Source organism: Ovis canadensis, chromosome 17, assembly GCF_042477335.2.
Source record: "Ovis canadensis isolate MfBH-ARS-UI-01 breed Bighorn chromosome 17, ARS-UI_OviCan_v2, whole genome shotgun sequence".
NCBI lineage: Eukaryota > Metazoa > Chordata > Mammalia > Artiodactyla > Bovidae > Ovis > Ovis canadensis.
Window position 1 is genome coordinate 83,169,825 of NC_091261.1, and position 19,117 is coordinate 83,188,941.

Here is a 19,117-nt window from a genome sequence, read left to right on the forward strand (position 1 = left end):
CCGCCCCCAGCGCAGGGCGGGGAGGGCGGGCGGGGCGGCGGTCGCGAGGGGCCCCGCCTGGCCCCCGGCCCCGCGCCGGTCCACCTTAAGGGGCGCGCTGACATCAGCACGCCGCCGCGCCGCCGCGCCCGCGGGGTGGGATTTCCTCCCGGGCCGCCGCCGCCGCCGGGTCCTGCCCGTCCTGCCGGCCCCGCCCGCCCGGCCCCGGGGAGGGATGCGGCGGCGCGGCACCCAGGATGCCCCGCAGCCCCGGGACGCGCCTCAAACCCGCCAAGTACATCCCGGTGGCCACGGCGGCCGCGCTGCTGGTCGGCTCCAGCACCCTGTTCTTCGTGTTCACGTGAGTCGGCCGCGGCGGGCGCCGGGGCCAGAAGGGGCAGGGCTGCGCGCAGGGCGCTGGACGCGGCCCGGTGGGACTGGACCCCACCGGGGACTGGACAGTGGGCTGGGCTGGGTGGGGGGCACAAGGCTGTGGGCGCCGCGAGCCCCTACCCTGGGCCAAGGCTGATGCCGGGAGCCAGGCAAAGCCAGGTGAGTCCTGGGTGTGAGGACCCTGGTATCTGGCAAGCCCCCCCCCCCCCCCCCCGCCCCCCGAGTGCCCAGGCAGGCCCCCCCCCCCCCCGCCGGGTGTGAGGCGCCCGCCCCGGGGCAGCGGAGTGCGTGTGGGTCTGCACAGGCTGTGGCTGCAGCCCTGCCCTCCCTGTGGGCCCAGGAGGGGACGCCGGCCTCCCAGGGCCACCAGCCCCCCTTGCAAGCAGTGGACGGTGGCTCCCGGGTGCCCTCCCGGCCGTCCGGCCCCGGGCCACAGCCAAGTTGTCCCCATGTAGGTGTGGCCTGGCCTGGCTGCCACGTGCCTGCCCCACGGCCACTGCCGACGCTGGTCTGGCAGTGCCCTCCTCTTTCCCTTGACCTCCTCAGGAAGGCCCAGTGGTCACAGCCAAAGGGCCCGACCAGGCCACACCCAGGGACTCTGGCTCCAGTGGGCACTGGAACCTTTGAGGCAGGGGGCCAGCCGGTCCGGCCGGTCCTGGGCTGGTGCAGACCAGGCGGGTGCTGATGACAAGGTTCCCTCCGCGTTGTCGTGACCCTGCCCCTTGCCCCCCACCCCAGGCACAGGGAGCGGCTGGGGACCCCGGCTTCAGCCATGCAGGTCTGCAGCCACCTCCTGCCGTGGTTTCCAGACTGAGACATGGCCAGGTGACCAGGGTAACTACTGCTCTGGCCTTCCTGAGGACCTGAGGCTTGGGGTGACTGCGGCCAGCTGGGCACCCTTTCCCCTCGGCAGGGACGCGGGCAGCGGCCCGAGGCTGGCCAGGCTGCACTGGACGCCCGCAGGCGAGTGGGCCCTGCTGGGCTGGGTGGGCACCACAGGCTGCCAGGAGCGTGTTTAAAAAAGGCTGTGTGGACGGGCTTATTTCTGGCTTTGGCGAGCAGACGTGTTCTTGTCGCTGAGATGCTGCTGGCTGTGGGCAGCGGGTGCGGGCCGAGGGAGGACGCGTCCCGCGGGGGCTTCTGGGGGGCGGGCTCCCTGCTCTGGCCTCTGGGCCCTGGTGGGGGTCCCCTGGGGAGCTGCTCGCTGGTCCTGGTTCCTCACCCCCAAGAGCAACTCAGCGTTAGTCCTTCTAACTTTAAAAGGAATTCGTGTTCTTGGTGAGACCTTGTGAGATGCAAGGGAAAAGTTTAACAAGAAGCTGAGCTCAGCATCATCCCCTCTCCTGCTCAGAGCACCCTGACCCCCTCAAGGAAGGGTTCTTGTCCTGTGGCTTCCCTTGATTTCAGAGGGTCCCGATGGCCCCACCCCCGGGGGCGAGCATGCAGGGTCCCTGGCCTGCCTCTGTGCTCAGCACCCCAGGGCAGCTCGGTGGGGAAGACAGGGGCACGGGGGCACGGGCCGTGTCCAGGTGCAGCAGTCCTCTTGCCCGGGGACCCTCCCTGTGCCCCTGGGCCATGCTTCTTGGCTGAGTGACCATCAGGGACCCCGGCCTGCTCTCAGCCCGGTCCTGCTGGGCTCCACCAAGGCAGTGTGGTTCTGCGGGGGTTTTGCCAGGCCACCCAGGTCCAGTGACGCTGCCTGCAGTGCGCCGTTCCAGGTGGGCAGGGGGCCGGGCAGTGCCCTCCTTGGACAGGCCTCGTGTCCCCCTAGCTCTGGTCCCAGGCCCTGCACGGAGCCAGACCCCCCTCCGGGGCGCTCCCCACCCTGCCTTGGGCCCCTGCAGGAATGGGACTCTGTCTTCTCCGCTTCTTGGACTTTGCTGGACACTGACTGGGGCCCCTGGCCCTCTCTGTGCTCAGGAAATATGAGCTGACTGTTTGAGGCAGGCTCGGAGTGGGAGCCCAGGCTGAGGGGACCAGGGACCCCTGCCTTGGGCCAGCTTGCTGAGCGGCTTGGCCGGGAGGACATTCAGACCTGTCACCAGGAGAGGCTGGGGCATGGCGAGCATGCCCAGAGGTGGGGTCCCCCCACTGAGGAAGGGTAGCATGCCACAGGGGAGCTGCCTGGCAGCCCTCCTCCTCCAGGAAGCTTTCCTGGGTTCTCAGAACAGTCCTGTCCCCCTGGGCACCAGAAGGCTCAGTGCCAGGCCGGCTTAGGTGCTGGGCTGGGGGGTCTGAGAGCCCCAGGCCAGATCCCTGACCCACCCCTTCCAACTCCTGGAGCCACCCTGCAGGGTGACGGGGACCCTGTGAGCATCAGAGGGCCAGGCTGTGGGGCCAGGACCCACGTGGGGGCTGGGCTGTCTTGTTTCTCTGGACCCACTGGGTTCCCCTCTGGATGTCGCACAGAGGGGTAGGCACAATGGACCTGAGTGGTCCCTATGCCCAGTTGGACCATGAGGCCCGGCCTAGGACCAAGCCAGCTTGCAGTGGGCCGACACGGACAAGCCTGCTGGCAGGGGGTACAGGGAGAGGTGAGCCCCCTGCCGTGACCTGCCACGTGTGGCCGGGGGAGCCCTGGTGCCCTGAGGCGCCTCCCTCCTCTGCTCGGGGGCCCGTGGGGTGGGTGCAGGGAGCCAGCGGCCCTCCTGGCCGGACCAGGGTAGAGTGGCCGCCCACCCTCTGGTCCCGGCTGCCCTGTGCCTGAGCTCCATTAGCCACTGTTAATGAAGAGTCCGATTTAAATGAAAACGTCTGAGCTAAAATTTTCCATTCCGCATTTAGCCGTGGCTGCTTGCTGCTCTGTGGAACCCCCATCCTGCTGGGTGGGGCCTCCTGTAGGCCCAGGTGGGGTCATGGGAGGCTTGGGGGGAGGGGGCCTGCCGGGACCCACAGCACGGCTGCCCTGGTGAGCCGTGTCCAACCCCCAGCTGGCAGGGGGGGCCTGGAGCACGCCGTTCCCTGGGGGGTTGGGGGGTTGTCCCGAGGACCAAGAGGTCCCCCTGGAACCCGGCTCAGGCTCAGATGCCCGGGCAGTGCCCACCAGGCCTTGCCCACTGAGCGCATGCTTCCTCACTCCCTCCTCACGCTTGCCCTGCCCACGGAAAACAGACAGGGGTCCACAGAGGGTCGGGGGTGAGAGTCCACCAGAAGGGGACGTGTCTGCGTCCGTGTCTGTAGGTATGGATGCGTCACTGTGTGCACGAGTGTGCTTGTCCGTACTCACGTCAGCGCACACCCGGCTGTTCCGTTGCACTTGCCCTGTGTGTGGGCACGCTTATGCAGTGTCCACACGTGTGCGTGCGCGCGTGCTCACAGGGACGTGTGCTCTTTTGTTCTCTCCCCTGCTTAGCTGTCCTTGGGCCCTGGCAGCACTGGTGACCGAGCCGGTCTCCCTGGGGGACCCAGGCCTGAGACCCCTTTTAGCACGCCTGGGGTGGAGGTTGCGAGCGGAAGGACAGGGGCCAGGGTGCAGGGCAGCCCCTGACTCTGTGTTCAAGTCAAGCCTAGGGGGCTAGAGATAGTGAATGGAGGGGGCTCAGGCCCCTGTCAGAAAACCCGTGTGCCCCCAGGCTTGCCCTGCCCTCGCTGAAGCCGCGCCCTGCCCTCCCTGGGACGTGCTGCCCAGGGGCACTGGGGGGCAGGTGGTGCCCATCCGGGGCAGAGGCCATCTGGCAAGGGTGGCTCCGCCGCCTTGCAGCTCTTGCTCCGGGCCCGCTGCCACTCAGGGCCACGGAGCCTCAGGGAGGACAGGGCGGCGCGGGCTGCGGGGGGGCGCCGCAGCCCCGACAGTGAGGCTGGGCCGACAGGCGCGCCGCCCCGCTGCAGCTTGCGTCCGGCACCAGCGCAGGAGAGCACCTCCTTCCACACGGAGGCCGCGGCCAGCCGCCTCCAGAAGGCGCGTGGGGAGCCAGCTCTCCGCGCCAGGGCGGGTCTGCCGCATCCACCTGTCCCCGGTTCCGGCCGGTCCTGGCTCTGTCTCACCCACCTGTCTCCACTGGCATCTGGGCTGTTAGTCCCTCCCACCCTGTTGGGCGGAGCACGCCTCCGGGGCCCACCACCGACCCTCCAAGTGGCGCTGGACCAGAGGCCACGAGTGTGCACCGAGTGCTGCCTGCGTGCCCGGCCAGCGCGCAGGGACGGGCGCGGGGAAGGCGTCTGCTCCCGGCCACGGGCAGGCACGGTGGAGGCGGGCCGCCCGCCCGGCACGCAGACGCTGTGTCCTCGGGCTGAGTGTCGCCTCCACGGCAGGTCCCGGAGAAGAGGAAGGGGTGACGTGCGGCTCCCAGCCCGCCCAGCGTGCTGCCGTGGGAGCGGAGTCTTTAAATAGCCTCTCGCTTTCCACTAAAAATAGAGAAGTTCCACCCGCACGGAGGTGGTTGCTGGGGTGGTGGGGCTGGCGGCTGGCCAAGGCAGGCTTGGGTGCCAGTGTGCCCAGAGTGGGCTGGCCAGGGCCACCCGCGCGACTCGCTCACGCGTGGCTGTAGGGCCTGTCCCCGAGGCCGGTGTCAGGGATCCCAGGGGCTCCTGGCCTCCATGCAGGGCCTGGGTGTGTGGAGCGGACCCACTGGGCGCCCCCTGCTCAGCACAGGAGGGACAGGGAGCCTGGAGCCAGAGGCGCTTCGGGGTAGCCTGGTGGGCAAACTCAAGGAACCCCCAAGGGTGGGGGCAGGGGGCCCTGAGCCACTGCCTGAGGCCAGGCACATCCTCAGAGAGGGCTGCGGGTGGGTCCTGTGAGAGCTGGGGAGACACTCTGGTGCCAGGGTGTCCACCGGGGACGTGTGCGGGACCCGCACAGCGAGCCAGCAGTCTGGGAAGGCTTACTGGAGGAGGGGACAGCCCTGGAGCCCAGTGCGGAGGGGTGATGAGAGATGGCGATAGCGTCGCGGCCTGTGCGTTCAGAGTCCACGGGGATTCTGTACTGCCCTGCGGAGAGAAAGGTGACAAGCTAAGAAGGGGCTGGGGCCCCCGGGGGTCCAGTGGCTGAGGATCTGCCTGCCGATCCGATGCAGGTTGGACGCCTGCTTGGGGAGCTGAGTCCCACCTGCCGCGGAGCAGCTCAGCCTGTGGGTCGCAGCTACTGAGCCTGTGCGCCTCGACAAGGGAGAAGCCGGTACGCCTGGATCCTGTGTGCCGCAACTGAGGCCTGACGGCCACAGACAAATACGTGAAACAATGAGGCAAGGCTATCTGGGCGCAGGTGCACCTAGGCCCAGGCGCTGAGCCCGCACCCGCAGGGGACGGCACGCGCCCTCTGCACCATGCATTCACAGACCCAGCAAGGCAGCGCCCCACATCACACCCCAGAACCTCCCTGGAAGCAGGGGTCTGCCAGGCTGGGGACAGGTCTGGGTGAGGCCCAGGGCTGGCCTGAGCTGCCCAGCGGGGTCACTGGCCTCTGCCCATCAGAGTGCATGGGCAGAGAGGGGCTCTCACCCCGTCTGTGTCCACCCCTCCTGGGGAAAGGGACCCAGCCAGGAAGGATGCCCAACGTGGGTGGGAGGACAAGGCTTGGCTCTGGGCAACCCCTCCTGCCCTTCCTCTGAGCCTCAGTTTTCTCAACTGGGAGTTGAGTTGCTGGCAGGCGCTTGGGGGTGGCTGGGTCGGAGCTGGCTCCAGTGGCCACCCTGAGCGCCGCATGTGTGTGGCCTAAGGCCGCTGCCCCACGCCCCCTCCCCACACACCTGCCACACCCCAGACCGAGCGCCCCCTGCTGCCCCACACAGGTGCCCGTGGCTGACGCGCGCCGTGTCCCCAGCCGTCCCCGTCTACAATGGCGTCCTCTTCCTCTTCGTCCTGGCCAACTTCAGCATGGCCACCTTCATGGACCCTGGCGTCTTCCCCCGAGGTAGGGCCCTGTGTGGGGCGGCTCCCCACTCGCTCTCGCTCGAGTGTGGGCGGCTGACGGGGGCAAGCCGGGCCGGGAGCGGACTGGCTGGGGAAGGGCCGGCCTCTCCTGCCAGGGCGGTCAATTTCCTGCCGCCCTCGGCCCACAGCGGATGAGGACGAGGACAAGGAGGACGACTTCCGGGCCCCGCTGTACAAGAACGTGGATGTGCGGGGCATCCAGGTCCGCATGAAGTGGTGCGCCACCTGCCACTTCTACCGCCCGCCGCGGTGCTCTCACTGCAGCGTCTGCGACAACTGCGTGGAGGTGACGCCTACCCCGGCCCGGCCCCGCCCCGGCCCATGACCCCGCCCTTTCTGGTCCCGCCCCGCCCCTGTCCGGCCCCGCCCATGACCCCGCCCTTCCCTGGCCTCAGCTCTGCTCCACCCCTGGCCCCGCCCCTCCTCTGCACTGCCTGCAGTTCCGCCCCCCCCCGCCCCCCCCACCCCGTGTGCTGACGCGCTGTTCCCACCCAGGACTTCGACCACCACTGCCCCTGGGTCAACAACTGCATCGGGCGCCGCAACTACCGCTATTTCTTCCTGTTCCTGCTGTCGCTCAGCGCGCACATGGTGGGCGTCGTCGCCTTCGGGCTGGTCTACGTGCTGAACCATGCGGAGGGGCTGGGCGCCGCCCACACCACCATTACGTATCCTTGGCCTGACCACAAAGGCGGTGTGGGCCTGGGACACATCTCGCGGGGAAGTCGAGGCCCGGAGGGCTGGGGCGGAGCCCGGAAGCCCCCGGGGAGTGGGTCCCCTTCCCTGAGTGGGTGGTGGGGAGGGCCTGAGCCTCTATCCACAGGCAGCTGCTCCGTCCTCGTCCTTGGCCATTGGCCTTAACGGGCCAGCATGGCCGTCATGTGTGTGGCCGGCCTCTTCTTCATCCCCGTCGTCGGCCTCACGGGCTTCCACGTGGTGCTGGTCACTCGGGGCCGCACCACCAACGAGCAGGTGCAGACCTGGGGGGCCGCGTGTTCTTGACAGGGATGGGTGTGGGCGGGTCCTTAACCGGCTGAGCGAGGAGCGCGGGCCACACGATGACGTGCAGGAGCGTGGTCGGAGCAGGGGCCTGGAGGCCCTTGGCTGATGTGCAGCAGTGCTGGGGGAGGCTCCAGCCCTGGAGCCCGGCCTTGGAGCCCCAGTGGGGTTTGGCACGTAGGGTCGCGCCTGCCCTGTACCCCTCCACACCCCCATCGGTGGCCACTTAGAAGTCCCACTGCATACAGGGGCAGGTCCTGGTGACCTAGGTGGGGAACACCCCTGGGCTGACCCTGCTCAACTGACCTCTGAGGAACCCTGCTGTCCCTGCTTGTCTTCCCTCCTTGGCTGGACCCTGGGTGGCCAGGCTGGCTGAGGGGTTCCATATCCACAGGTGACGGGGAAGTTCCGTGGGGGCGTGAACCCCTTCACCCGCGGCTGCTACGGGAACGTGGAGCACGTGCTGTGCAGCCCTCTGGCGCCCCGGTGAGGCTCTCAGCCCGTCCAATCTGCTCTCGCCTGGCGGGCCCTCCCCTCGGCGCGCATTCAAGCGGGGCCGCCCTGGCCACTGACCCTCTGCCCTGGCGCAGGTATGTGGTGGAGCCACCCCGGCTGCCGCTGGCTGCTCGCCTGAAGCCGCCCTTCCTTCGGCCGGAGCTCCTGGAGCGAGCGCCTCCGCTCAAGGTCAAGCTTAGTGACAATGGGCTGAAGGCTGGCCTGGGCCGCAGCAAGGTGGGCGCCCAGGGGAGGGCGGGGGATGGAGAGCGGCGGGAAGCCGCCAGGTTGGCGGGACCACGTAGAAGGAAGAGGACCGAGCGGAACAAAGGAAGGGTCAGGGTCCTGGGCGCCAGGATGGGTTCCCCAGTAAAGCCCCGCCCCTGGCCTGTACCATGTCCCCTTCCAGTCCAAGGGCAGCCTGGACCGGCTGGATGAGAAGCCCCTGGACCTGGGGCCGCCACTGCCCCCAAAGGTGGAGGCCGGCACGTTTGGCAGCGACCTGCAGACCCCACGCCCGGGCAGTGCTGGTGAGGTGGGAGCGCCCGAGCGGAGGGAGGGGCGCCGAGCGATCCCAGCCTGACCGCGGCCCGTCTCCTCCAGAGAGCGCTCTGTCGGCGCAGAGGACCAGCCCCCCGACACCCGCCATGTACAAATTCCGGCCCGCCTTTCCCACGGGTCCCAAGGCGCCATTCTGCGGGCCGGCGGAGCAGGTGAGGAAGCCTGGCCCCGCCCCCAGGAGGTCCTACCCGAGGAGGCCCCGCCCAGGAGTCCCCGCCCCCAGGGGACCCCGCCCAAGGAGTTCCTGCCTGAGAAAGCCCCGCCCCAGGAGCTCCTACCCGAGGAGGCCCGCCCCTGGAGGCCCCGCCCCCATGAGGCACTCCTGAAGACCCCTTCTGAGTCACAGAGGGTGAGCGTGCCAGCTGGGGCAGGGTGTCCTGGTCCTTCTGGCCCTTGGCCTGCCTGCCTGCTGGCTCGGCGCTGTTCCCCGGGCCACTGTGGGCGCTGCCCCCGGCAGCACTGTGTGCGGGCGCCTGGAATTCCACGTTAGTCACTGCCTGAGGCCTTCAGGGCCCCCCGCGAAGACTTCAGAGGAATTTGAAATTGTTTGAGGAAGCACATTTGTTCTCTGCGTTCACGTGGGGCAGTGGGCGGCCTGAGCAGAGGACCAGAGCCCTGAGGTCCCCGGGCTGCATGCTTCCTTCATGGCCACTGGGGGCAGGCCTGTGATAGGCCAGCACGCCCGGATCCCCACGGAGCTCCCCCAGGACTGATGGCATGCCTGGCCAGGGTCTGGTGGCCCTTAGGATGGTTACCTCCTTCCTGGGGTTGTCCTGGATCCCATGGAGGGTCTGGCTGGTTGTCCATGTGCCCTGAGGCCACCCACACTGCCGTGCCCACCCTGGGCCTCTTCCCTCTGGGTGCAAGGGGACTGCGGGCTTCTGGAAACAGCTCATCGCTGCACCTGCCACGACTTGATGGTAGCTTCCCAGAGGGCACAGGGCATCTGGCAGGGCCTGGGGTGGGCAGACGTGGACGGGCCTTCTCTCCCTGCAGGTCACAGGCACCGACTCCCTGACGCTGGGGGAGGACAGCATCCACAGCCTGGACTTTGCGTCCGAGCCCAGCTTGGACCTGCCTGACTACCCGCCCCTCAGCGCGGCTGACACCTTCTCAGGCGCCCTGCGCTCCCTGAGCCTCAAGGCGGCCAGTCGGCGGGGCGGGGACCACGTGGCCCTGCAGCCCCTGCGCTCTGAGGGTGGGCCCCCCACGCCCCACCGCAGCCTCTTTGCCCCCCACGCGCTGCCCAACCGCAACGGCAGCCTGTCCTACGATAGCCTGCTGAACCCTGGCTCCCCGGGCGGCCACGCCTGCCCGGCCCACCCCGCAGCCGGCGCCCCCGGCTACCGCTCGCCCTACCTGCACGCGGGGGCACCAGGCGACCCGCCACGGCCGCCGCCCCGCAGCTTCAGCCCAGTGCTGGGCCCGCGGCCGCGGGAGCCCTCGCCCGTGCGCTACGACAACCTCTCCCGGACCATCATGGCCTCCATCCAGGAGCGCAAGGACAGAGAGGAGCGGGAGCGGCTGCTGCGCTCTCAGGCCGACTCTCTCTTCGGCGACTCGGGTGTCTATGACACACCCAGCTCCTACAGCCTGCAGCAGGCCGGCGTGCTGTCCGAGGGCCCACGTGGCCCCGGGCTGCGCTGCGGCTCCCGGGATGACCTGGTGGCCGGGCCTGGCTTCGGGGGCGCCCGCAACCCCGCGCTGCAGACCTCGCTGTCCTCGCTGTCCAGCGCGGTGAGCCGGGCACCACGGACCTCCTCCTCCTCCCTGCAGACAGACCTGGCCAGTAGCGGCGGCCCAGGGGCCCGGCCCACCAGCGGCCCGCACAGGTCGCCTGCGCACCAGGTGCCCCCGTCTCCACCTGGCACCCCCTGCTCACCCTCCTATGCCGGCCCCAAGGCCGTCGCCTTCATCCACGCGGACCTCCCGGAACCACCGCCCTCGCTGGCTGTGCAGAGGTGGGTGCTGGGGTGTGGCTGGCCACCGGGCATGGGGCAGGGGTCTGCGGGGCTCTTGGCTGGGAGGCTGCCCAGGAGGCCTGAGGCTACCCTGGGGTGTGGGCCTCACCCGGCCTGCAGGCTCCTGCTGGCCAGCATGAGGGTTGCCGGCTCCAAGGACGCCCTGGACACCCTGGGGTGGGGGCAGGTGATTTTGCCAACAACCCGCACTCTTCCTGGGCTGACAGACCCAGTGCGTGGGGCATCCCGGCTCCTAGAGACGGTCAACTGCCCATGTTCAGAAGGCCAAGTCAGGGTGATGCCATCTTGCAGCGGGCACCACGGTCCTGGCCCCCCAGGGCCTTCCCTGCTCAGAGACGGGCAAAGGGCGGCTCGGGCAGCGGCAGAGGCAGGCTGGGTGACAGGCCCAGTGGACAGCAAGGTCCCTGTTAGCGGTTAGTGCCCAGCGGCTGCAGGGCTGAAGGGCAGCCCCTTGCTTTCCTCAGGGGAGCAAGGAGGAGGCCAGGGGGTGACTGTGGGTTCCCCAGCTCAGGGCGCCAGGACATGGATGCACTGGCCGGGGTCCACCTGGCCTCCCTGCGCTCTTGGTCTGTGCTGAGCAGCCTGGGAAGGGATGGTGGCTGTTCCGACAGATGTCTGCCCTCCGCCCCCCGCCCCCCATTTCTGTGTGGGACTGTCCAGGCTGAGGCAGGGCTGCCCAGGGCTCCGTCTGTCCGTGTCCTCTGTCCACTGCCTCCGCTGGCCGTGTTCTGCCGCGTTTCCGTGCTCACCGTGTGTGTGTGTCTGCTTGTTCCGATGCAGGGACCACCCTCAGCTGAAGACCCCCCCGAGTAAGCTTAACGGGCAGTCCCCGGGTCTAACCCGCTTGGGGCCGGCTGCCGGCCCCCCGGGGCCCTCCGCCAGCCCCGCCCGGCACACGCTGGTTAAGAAGGTGTCCGGCGTGGGTGGGACCACATACGAGATCTCGGTGTGAGGACCGACTGCCCCCCGTCGCCGAGCTCCATGGGAACCACGAGCCCCCGCGGCCACCCCTCCCAGCTTCTCTGCCCCTGGAGAGGAGGCCCAGGCCTGGCGCGGATGCCTCGGCGAGGAAAGCCACGCCTCCGCGGCCCACCCCTCGTCCTCAGCTGCCCGTCCGCACCTGCTCACCAGGCGCCGTGGGGCCACGGGCCGAGGGGCTGCAGGGCCTGCGTGTTGGCGGTCCTGTTCCTGTGAGCTGGGGCGGAGCGCGCCTGTGCCCCTGAGGTTGTCACCTGGCCGGCCCCACCCGCTTCCCTTCTGCGAGGGTTCCCGTGGCCCAGAGACGGACAGAGAGGCCTGAGCCCCTGGCCGAGGGCCCCGCCGCCCGGCTGCCCCAAACCCCTTGCCTTTCAGGGACCTGCTGCAAGCTTGTAGCTTGGCATGGCCAGCTCTCCTGCAGGGAGCATGGGCCCAGCCCGCAGGCACCCAGCTATTCTGACAGGTGGACAGACGGACAGCCAGCCAGCTGTGGGTGGGGTCCTGGCTCCGTGTGTCTCGTCTCGCCCCTGCTGGTGGGCGCATCCCCACGTCTGTGCTCTGAGCTGCCATGCTGCGTCCCATGTGTCATCGCTCAGGCCCCTGCCGTCCCCCTCCCCCGCCCCGCCTGGAAACTCGCTTTAATTGAAGCCTTAACCTCTGCTTTATGCTCTTGTGGGAGGCGATGGGGGCTGGGGGAGCAGACAGGAGGCCCGATGCTGCCCCTGGGGGCCCAGGCCACGCCGAGCCCCCTCCCTGCAAACTGGAGACCCCCACCCAAGGCACGCAAAGCCCAGGCCCCGCTGGAGCCTGGGGCCCACGTGGGAAGCACATCGGGAGGGTTCGGAGTTTCACCTGGTGCCAGGGGCCCGAGAGTGAGCACACGGCAGCGCCCGCTTGCGTTGTCTGTTCTATGTTTTTGTATCAACATCTATATATCTATAATTTTATTAAAAAAAGAAAAAGAGTCACTCGGGTCCTTTCCTTGAGCAAGACCAAGGCTCCTGGCGGGGCATAGGGGTCAGGCCTCGGGAGAAGGGGTGGCAGCCTGTCTGGGCCTGGGTGCTCTGTGTGGGCGCTCCTGAACCGATGCCAGGCTGGAGGCCGGGCAGGGGGGTGTGGCCTCCCGTGTCTGTGTCACCCCGGAAGTAACAGGGTGTTGGGGCAGCTGGGCTGAGCCGCCCCGGGGCCCCTGAGCAGGGAGTGCCCGTGGGCTGGGATGTTGGGCAGCTGGACTGGTTCCTACACCCCTCCTCAGACACGCGTTGGGCAGGGTGGGGGGAATCCACAGCCTTTAGGGGACTGGAGGCCTGGGGTAGAGCCTGGTCTGCTGACCTCCGCCTTTCTGCTTCTCTCTCACTGGACGCTGCGACCCGCAGGGGCTGGATCGGCACCTGCAGCCGTGGATGGGGGCGGCGCGGCCAGCCCTGGGCGCCCCCCGGCCTGCACCTGTGCCACTTCGGCCTCCCAGAGGACCACCCGCCGCTGCGGGCCCCCTGGAGCCCAGCCCCAGGGGCGCCTCCCCGGGGGGCTGTGTGCCGGCTGCACTTGGCTGCCTCTAGCCTCTTCCCCAGCCTCTCGGGGCCCGATCGGGACATCAAGTAGGCCACTTTGGGGCCCCGGAGGGCTGGGCTGCTGTGGACCCTAGGGGCCCTGGGGCCTCCGTTCCACCAGCCACAGCTAGACTTGACCCCCAGCCTGCCAGGGCCCATGACCCTGCGCCCTCCCGGCTCAGGAGGCCCCCGCCCGCCGCAGAGGGTCAGACCCCCCAGGCGGGGGCCCCAGAGCTGCTGGGGCCACCACAGCCTTCTGGGCTGTCTCTGCCCCTGCACCTGACCCCCTGCCTGACCAAGCACTTTACGCGTCCCTTCCTTCCCAGGGAGCCCGGCCTCTGTGGGCTGGGCCAGGCCGGGTGGGGGTCTCAAGCAGCCCCTGCAGGCCTCTGCACTGCCCCCTCCCCTTGCACCCTGCACATGAGCGGATGCCTTAAGCTCCTGCAGCAGCCAGCCAGAGGAGACCCCAGCCCGCCAGCCCTGCCCTGACGGTCTTCCTTCCTTCTCTGCACACCTGGGGTACTCAGAGGGCCCCGCCATCCCCAGCCCTGCAGTCCCCAGCCAGCTGGGCCCCCCTGAAGCCCCCAGGGGTGGGGCAGGGCCTTGGCCAGCCCCCACCTCTTGCCAGCAGAGCTGTTTCTCCCACGTGGGCACGAGCAGCCACAAATCTGGTCTCTTGTTCTGAAAGGATCCCCTTGCCCCAGTTTAATGCAGAAAATAAAACCTTTGTGTTTTACCCCCGTGGCTCTGTCCACCACCGTGGTCCCCTGTCCTTCAAGCCTGGACTGGACCGGGGTCCTGGGTTGGGGAGGTAAACGGGAATGGGGGGAGGGCGCTGGGTGGTGGCTGGGCAAGTGTGGGAAGTGGGTGGTAGGTCAGGCAGGGACACGGGTTGTGCTTGGGTTCAGCAGCGCCTGTGGGGCAGAGAACCTGCTCCCCAAGGCCCGCCCACCTGGGGATGAGGCCTGGGGAGCTCACTTTCACTGGGGCTCCCTCCCCCTCTCCTGGTGGAAAGGGGGCTGCGGAGAGGCTGCCCCCGCCGCAGGTGCCAGAGAGGGGTGCCTCCCCAGGGACCCTCGCAGCAAGATCAGCCCGGGAAGGCCTCACAGCCACCGGCGCCAGCCCCGGTATCCACGGAAACAAGCACACAGGCCCAGAGTCACGACTATATGTCCGGCCGCAGGCCTGGCCCTCAGGACAGCCCCCGCCCCCTCCCTTCTCCAAGCCTCCGGGCGGGGACGGTGCGCCGCAGTGCCGTGGGTGGGGGCCGGCGCGGCCGCTGGGCGCTGGGGGCCGCGACGGCCTGCTGGCTTCCTCCTCGCTGGGGCCGCTGGGCCTCCGGCCTAGAAGGGCAGGAAGCCGTCCACCTCGAGGCGCAGGAAAGGGCCCAGTAGGGCCCGCAGCTTCCAGACGGCGGCGCGGCTCAGCAGGGGTGGCACCAGCCCCTCGAAGGGCGCGGGGTCGACCACGTACACGTAGGCGGCGGTGCAGGCCAGCAGGGCGCCCAGCAGCAGCCTCAGGGCCAGCAGCCTGCGGGCGGCGGTGGTCAGGGGGCGGGGCGCCCGGGGGGGGTGGGCCCTGGGCACTGGGCTCGGTCCCTATGCCGGCTGCGCCACCTACCAGAGCTGGCCTCTGAGGCCCTCGGAGCATCCCAGCTGCAGCCGTGCCTTCTGCGGAGGAGGGGCCGAGCCGGTGAGGTCAGGGCAGGCCTGCTCACCCGGCTCCTCCCCCGCTGCCCAAGCGCGGCTTCTGGGAGGGTAAGGGGTGGGGGTGGGGGCTTACCCCTCTGCATGCCATCTTCTGGTCCTTCCTGGCCTGGGTCCGACACTGGGCCCGTTCCCTGGGGGGGCGGGGGTGCTGCAGTCAGCACCATAGGTATACCCCCTCCTCAGCCCGCACCACTGCCCTGGCGCTGGGGAACTGGGGACCGGCCAGGGACGGGTCCACCGCACCCTGACCCAGACACCATCGCAGCTCAGCCAGCTGCCGCCCCCGGGCCTCCAGCCCCACATCACCCCAGGATCTCCAGCTGAATGTCCTCCATCTGGTCCAGCACGCCCCTGATGTCCTTCTTGAGGTTCTGGGGGCCAGAGAGGGTAGAGTGGGGGTCCTGCTCGCCCGCCCCTTCCCCGCCCGCTCATCCTCTGGGCCTCGAGCCTCTGGGGACCTACCAGGAGCCCAGTGGCCTGGTTGTTCAGGGCCATGTGCACTTCAGCCACGCCGTCCCACACCTGGTGGGAGGGGCGAGGCTGGGTCACGCCCTCAGGATGGAGCAGGACCCGTGCTGGACGCCTCTCTCCACAGGTGGAGCCCCCGCCCGGCGCCCCCACCCACCCCTGCAGGTGGCACCTCGGTGATAGCCATTTTCTTCCTCTCAAAGGACAGTCGGATCTGCTGCAGCTCGTTCTGGGGAGGGGGCGTAGTGTGGGCCGAGGTAGGGCTGGAGGGCGGTCGGCTCCCGCTCCACCGCGCCCCGCCCCACCCTCTGGGCCCAGCGGGGACTGCAGCACGGACTCCTCCCCCTCCCCGGCCCCGGTGCCGCCCCCCCGCCCCGCCCCGACCCCGCCGCTCCTGGACACGCCCCCTGGACCACCCGGGACTGCCGCCGGAACGAGTGCCTGGCCCCGCCCCATCCCGGCCCCGCCCCGCCCCGCCCCTGGGCCCACGGCCCACCACGGACTGCAGCACAAACTCCTCCCCCTTCCCGGCCCCGCCCCTCCAAGGCCCCGCCCCCGGGTCCTCGTGGGACTATTGCAGAAACTACTCCCGGCCCCGCCCCCGGCCCCGCCCCCGGCCCCGCCAGGGACTGAGGCACCGACTCCTCCCCTCACCCCGGCCCCGCCCCTCCCCACATCGGCCCCACTCAGGCCCCGCCCCCGGGCCCACCTGGGGCTGCATCACGGACTCCTCGCTCCCCCCACCGCCCCGTCCCCTCCCCTCCCAGCCCTGGCCCCGCCTTATCCTGTCCCCTCCCCTCCCCGGCCCCCCGGCCCACCTGGGACTGCTGCACGAAGGACTCCTCGCCCCTGCACAGCTCCTGCCGCAGCAGGTGCAGAGGGGCCCTGTCCTCCAGGGGCCGGGCGCAGGCCTGCTCAGGGGGCTGCGGAGGAGCCCCCGGCTCAGCCCCAAGGCTATCGGCAGCGTCCGTGGTCATGGACTGCTTGGGAGTGGGGTGGGGGGAGCGCATGGAGCCACAGGGCTCTCCACAGTGCCACCCACGGTCCTGCCGGGGCTGCGCCCCGCCCCGCACTCACCCAGGCCAGGGCCGTGCAGCTCGAGTGCTCCGGGCACAAGGGCAGGAACTGCTGCCCCGGCCCCAGGAGGGCCCCCAGCTGCTCCCGCAGATCCTGGTTCTGCCTCTTCTGGGGTGGGGCAGAGATGGGGAGATGGAGCCAGCCATGTCTGGGGAGGGGCCGGGGCACAGGGCCTGGCGGGGCCCGGGTGTGGGGCGCGGGGACTGGCAGGGCTGGGGCCCGGTGCTCACCAGACTCTGGTTCTCTTGCTCCAGCTGAAGGAAGGACGGCTCTGCGGGCCCCAGGGGAATGCCCTGAAGCTGGGGGGGGTCTGCCCTGGGTGAGGCTGAGGCCCCTGTGCCCGGGATCAGGGGTGGGCACGGGCAGGGCCGGGGCCCCGAGGTGGGCCCTGCCACCTGCCGGGGAGCCCTCTGCTCTTGCTCGTGGCTGGAGTGCAGGGCCCAGCCCCACCCCAGCCTGGTGTCCGTCTGTCCTTGTCTCATCCTTGCTGGGTCTCGCGGCCTCTGTCCCTGCAGCTCGCCGTCCTCGCTCGTGATGAAGTTCCCGGGTACCTCGCCCCCGACCCTGGGTCCCCCACCCCCTGTCCCCAGGGCTGAGAAAGGCCTGGCAGTCTCCATTGAGTGGGTGGGGCTGAGAGGCGCCACGCAGGGCCACCTGGCGAACCCCGGGCAGGGTGGGTCCAGGCACCCCCCACGGCTGCCCGGCGCTGGGGGCTGGAGGCACTGGGGGCGAGTGTGGCCACAGGGCCCCAGGGCTTTCGGCCCCTCCATTCCTCCCTGTGACCCCTTCCTGACCCCAGGTCGAGGCTGTCCCTGGCCGGTCCTGCCACCCTCTTACTAAGGGAGCTCTGGGTGTCACGGCTCCCAGGTACCTCAGGGGCAGCTGTCACAAAGGCCTGGGCAGGACCAGGGAGGTCATAATGGGCTGGGGCGGTGGCTGGAGCGGGCCTGACCAGGCCCCTCCCGCCACATCCCATCAGCTACTGTCCTAGGCTGCACGGCAGGTCCTGCAGACAGGAGCTAAAAGCAAAGTCAGACAGCAGCAGGAGGCCAGTGTGGCCCTGCCCCACCAGAGAGCCCCACGCCGAGGCCTTCCTGCAGGCAGTGCCCATGCCTCTCTCCACCCAGAAGAGATCATCCCGCAGCCTGACCTTTTCACCTGTGAATCTCCAAGGTTTGTTTTGTTTTGTTTTGTTTTTAAGTCATTTATCGAACATTCCGTGGTCCCACAAGGACTGTTAACCAAAGTTGAGTCACCCACTTGCAGCCACGGCCTGTTCGGTGGCTGGACTCTGGTCCAACTTTTCGCCACTTCAGGGGTCTTTTCAGGGACTGCAGAGCGCTGGCCAGATCCGGCACCCCACCCTCCCCCCGGATTCCCCTCCCCTCCTAACAGCCTCATGGATGCACCCCCGCCCTCCACGGCGCCCCCACTCCTGGCGCCCCCAGCTCACAGCCCGCACTTTTGGTTTCCTCCCTCGCCTCACAGAAGTGTGTCCGCAGGCAGCTTCCTCAGAAAGGAGGGCTGGTGGAAGCCTGAGTGCCCGTGCGGGGGACACAGCTGCAGACCCTGGCCGTCCCTGCGTCCTTGACCCTCGGCAACGTGACCCTGGGCTCCGGGCTAGCTTGAACCCAGGGGGCCTGCTTGGGCCTGTGGGCTCTTACCAGGAGGTCTGAACAACGCTGATGTGTCGGGCGATGACTTTCTCGCTGCTCTCTGGATCCTCTGTGACCTTGCTCTTGGATTCCAGGTCTCGGGGAAGGGGGGGCTCTGGTCGTCCGGTGGGTCCCCAGCTCCCGGGAGGGGATTGACAAGCCCAGTGAGACCACAGAGACCCACACGGTGGGGCCAGCCAAGTGGACCAGGCCCGGCTGACGGGTGTTTGCTTTAGCCTCTGGTGTGGGGAGCTAGATTGGGAGAGCCCTGGGGATCAGCCGGCAGCTCACTCTGACCTCAGGCTGTTTGCCTGTGAGGCTGGGCCGGTCAGACTCAGGCCCTTCCCTGTGGGAGACCCTGCTGTAACGTTCCAGGACGCCTCCATTGTTTTCTGCCTCTCCCCATTCTTTTCTTAGAGCTTCCTGTCCTCCTTTAGGGACAAAGTGGATTTTGGGGGAGGAGGGGAGATTTCACTTCCTGCTGCTTCTTGTTGAGGGTCTTCTGTTTGGAGGGCCTTCCTGCTAGGAATGGTTAAGGGTTTTGCTACTCCCCATTAGCAGCCAGGGAGTCCTCAGGGCAGACGTCTGGAGGGGCCAGCCTGGGGAGTTGCCTGTGGGTCCCCTGCCACCTGCTGACTCTCCCACGAGCTGGGCGGCCCCCTGAGCCTCCCCCTAGCCAGCCCGGGTCTGCAGCCCTGCCTCGCCCACACTCAGGTGTGGCCAGCCCCCGCTTCCTGTCTGAAGAAGTCCGTCAATACCCCTCGTCTGCTGGTGGTCTGGCGCCCCCGCTGAGTGCGGAACACCCACAGAGGAGGGGCATGCACCGTCCACAGGCTGTGCCCAGCTGGACGCACGTGGCCTGGGCCCAGCAGGCTGCTCTGTGTTTCTGGGGGTGCATCTGGGCACTAGCAACAGGCTCTGCTGGGAGGGGCCGGGAAAGACGGGGCCGGGAAAGACGGGCCCGGACCCCGACTCAGGCCCCCATGGCCTCCTGAGCCCACACCCCACTGGAGAAGATGGCACCCCCCGGGTGAGGTGGGGGCACCGTCCCGTCAGGAGCCAGCAGGTGCTGGGGAATGTTCAATGTGGGGGAGAGGAGCTCCTCGTGGAGACGGGGGTCCCTGTACTGACAGCAAAGACACCCTGGGAATTGTTGGCAGCGGCCTTGCGTCTCACCTGGGCCACCAGGCTGGTCTGCAGGAGGGGGTGCCTGGGACGCCCAGTGGCACCAGAGCCTCCCCCAGCCGCCTGGAACGTGCTCCTGGACGCAGCCTGTGCCTCTCTGTGCCCTGCCTGGGAAGCTTGCTGGTGCCTCGGAACCTAGCCCCGAAGACCCCACACCCTGAAACCTTGCTCGCCCCGTCCCTGTGGTCCTCGCAGTGCGGCCCTGAGCTTGGGCGTGG

At 69.0% G+C, this 19,117-nt stretch overlaps 2 protein-coding genes across 4 annotated transcripts; one reads left to right on the top strand and one right to left on the bottom strand.

The window, feature by feature from the left end:
* Nucleotides 1-130: 130 nt before the first annotated feature.
* ZDHHC8 (zinc finger DHHC-type palmitoyltransferase 8) lies at nt 131-13,541 on the top strand. 3 transcript variants are annotated; one of them, XM_069558516.1, is made up of 11 exons: nt 131-340; nt 6,099-6,220; nt 6,369-6,526; nt 6,736-6,908; nt 7,110-7,212; nt 7,634-7,725; nt 7,830-7,971; nt 8,144-8,264; nt 8,338-8,447; nt 9,292-10,256; nt 12,632-13,541. In XM_069558516.1, exons 1-11 carry the CDS (start codon nt 237-239, stop codon nt 12,855-12,857), a joined length of 2,316 nt encoding a protein of 771 aa, XP_069414617.1. In that variant the 5' UTR covers nt 131-236; the 3' UTR covers nt 12,858-13,541. The 3 variants fall into 3 exon arrangements, with proteins under 3 accessions (XP_069414617.1, XP_069414618.1, XP_069414619.1); XM_069558517.1 differs by lacking the exon at nt 12,632-13,541 and adding an exon at nt 11,058-12,223; XM_069558518.1 differs by lacking the exon at nt 131-340 and adding an exon at nt 5,385-5,485.
* A 418-nt stretch (nt 13,542-13,959) lies between these two features.
* CCDC188 (coiled-coil domain containing 188) lies at nt 13,960-18,029 on the bottom strand. Its single transcript, XM_069558526.1, has 10 exons — nt 17,724-18,029; nt 16,290-17,078; nt 16,060-16,167; nt 15,801-15,905; nt 15,155-15,211; nt 14,977-15,036; nt 14,821-14,885; nt 14,588-14,645; nt 14,426-14,475; nt 13,960-14,335 (listed from the first exon to the last, which is right to left on the bottom strand). The coding sequence occupies exons 2-10, from the start codon at nt 16,827-16,829 to the stop codon at nt 14,149-14,151; spliced, it is 1,230 nt and encodes a 409-aa protein (XP_069414627.1). The 5' UTR covers nt 16,830-17,078; nt 17,724-18,029; the 3' UTR covers nt 13,960-14,148.
* Between the last annotated feature and the right edge of the window lie 1,088 nt (nt 18,030-19,117).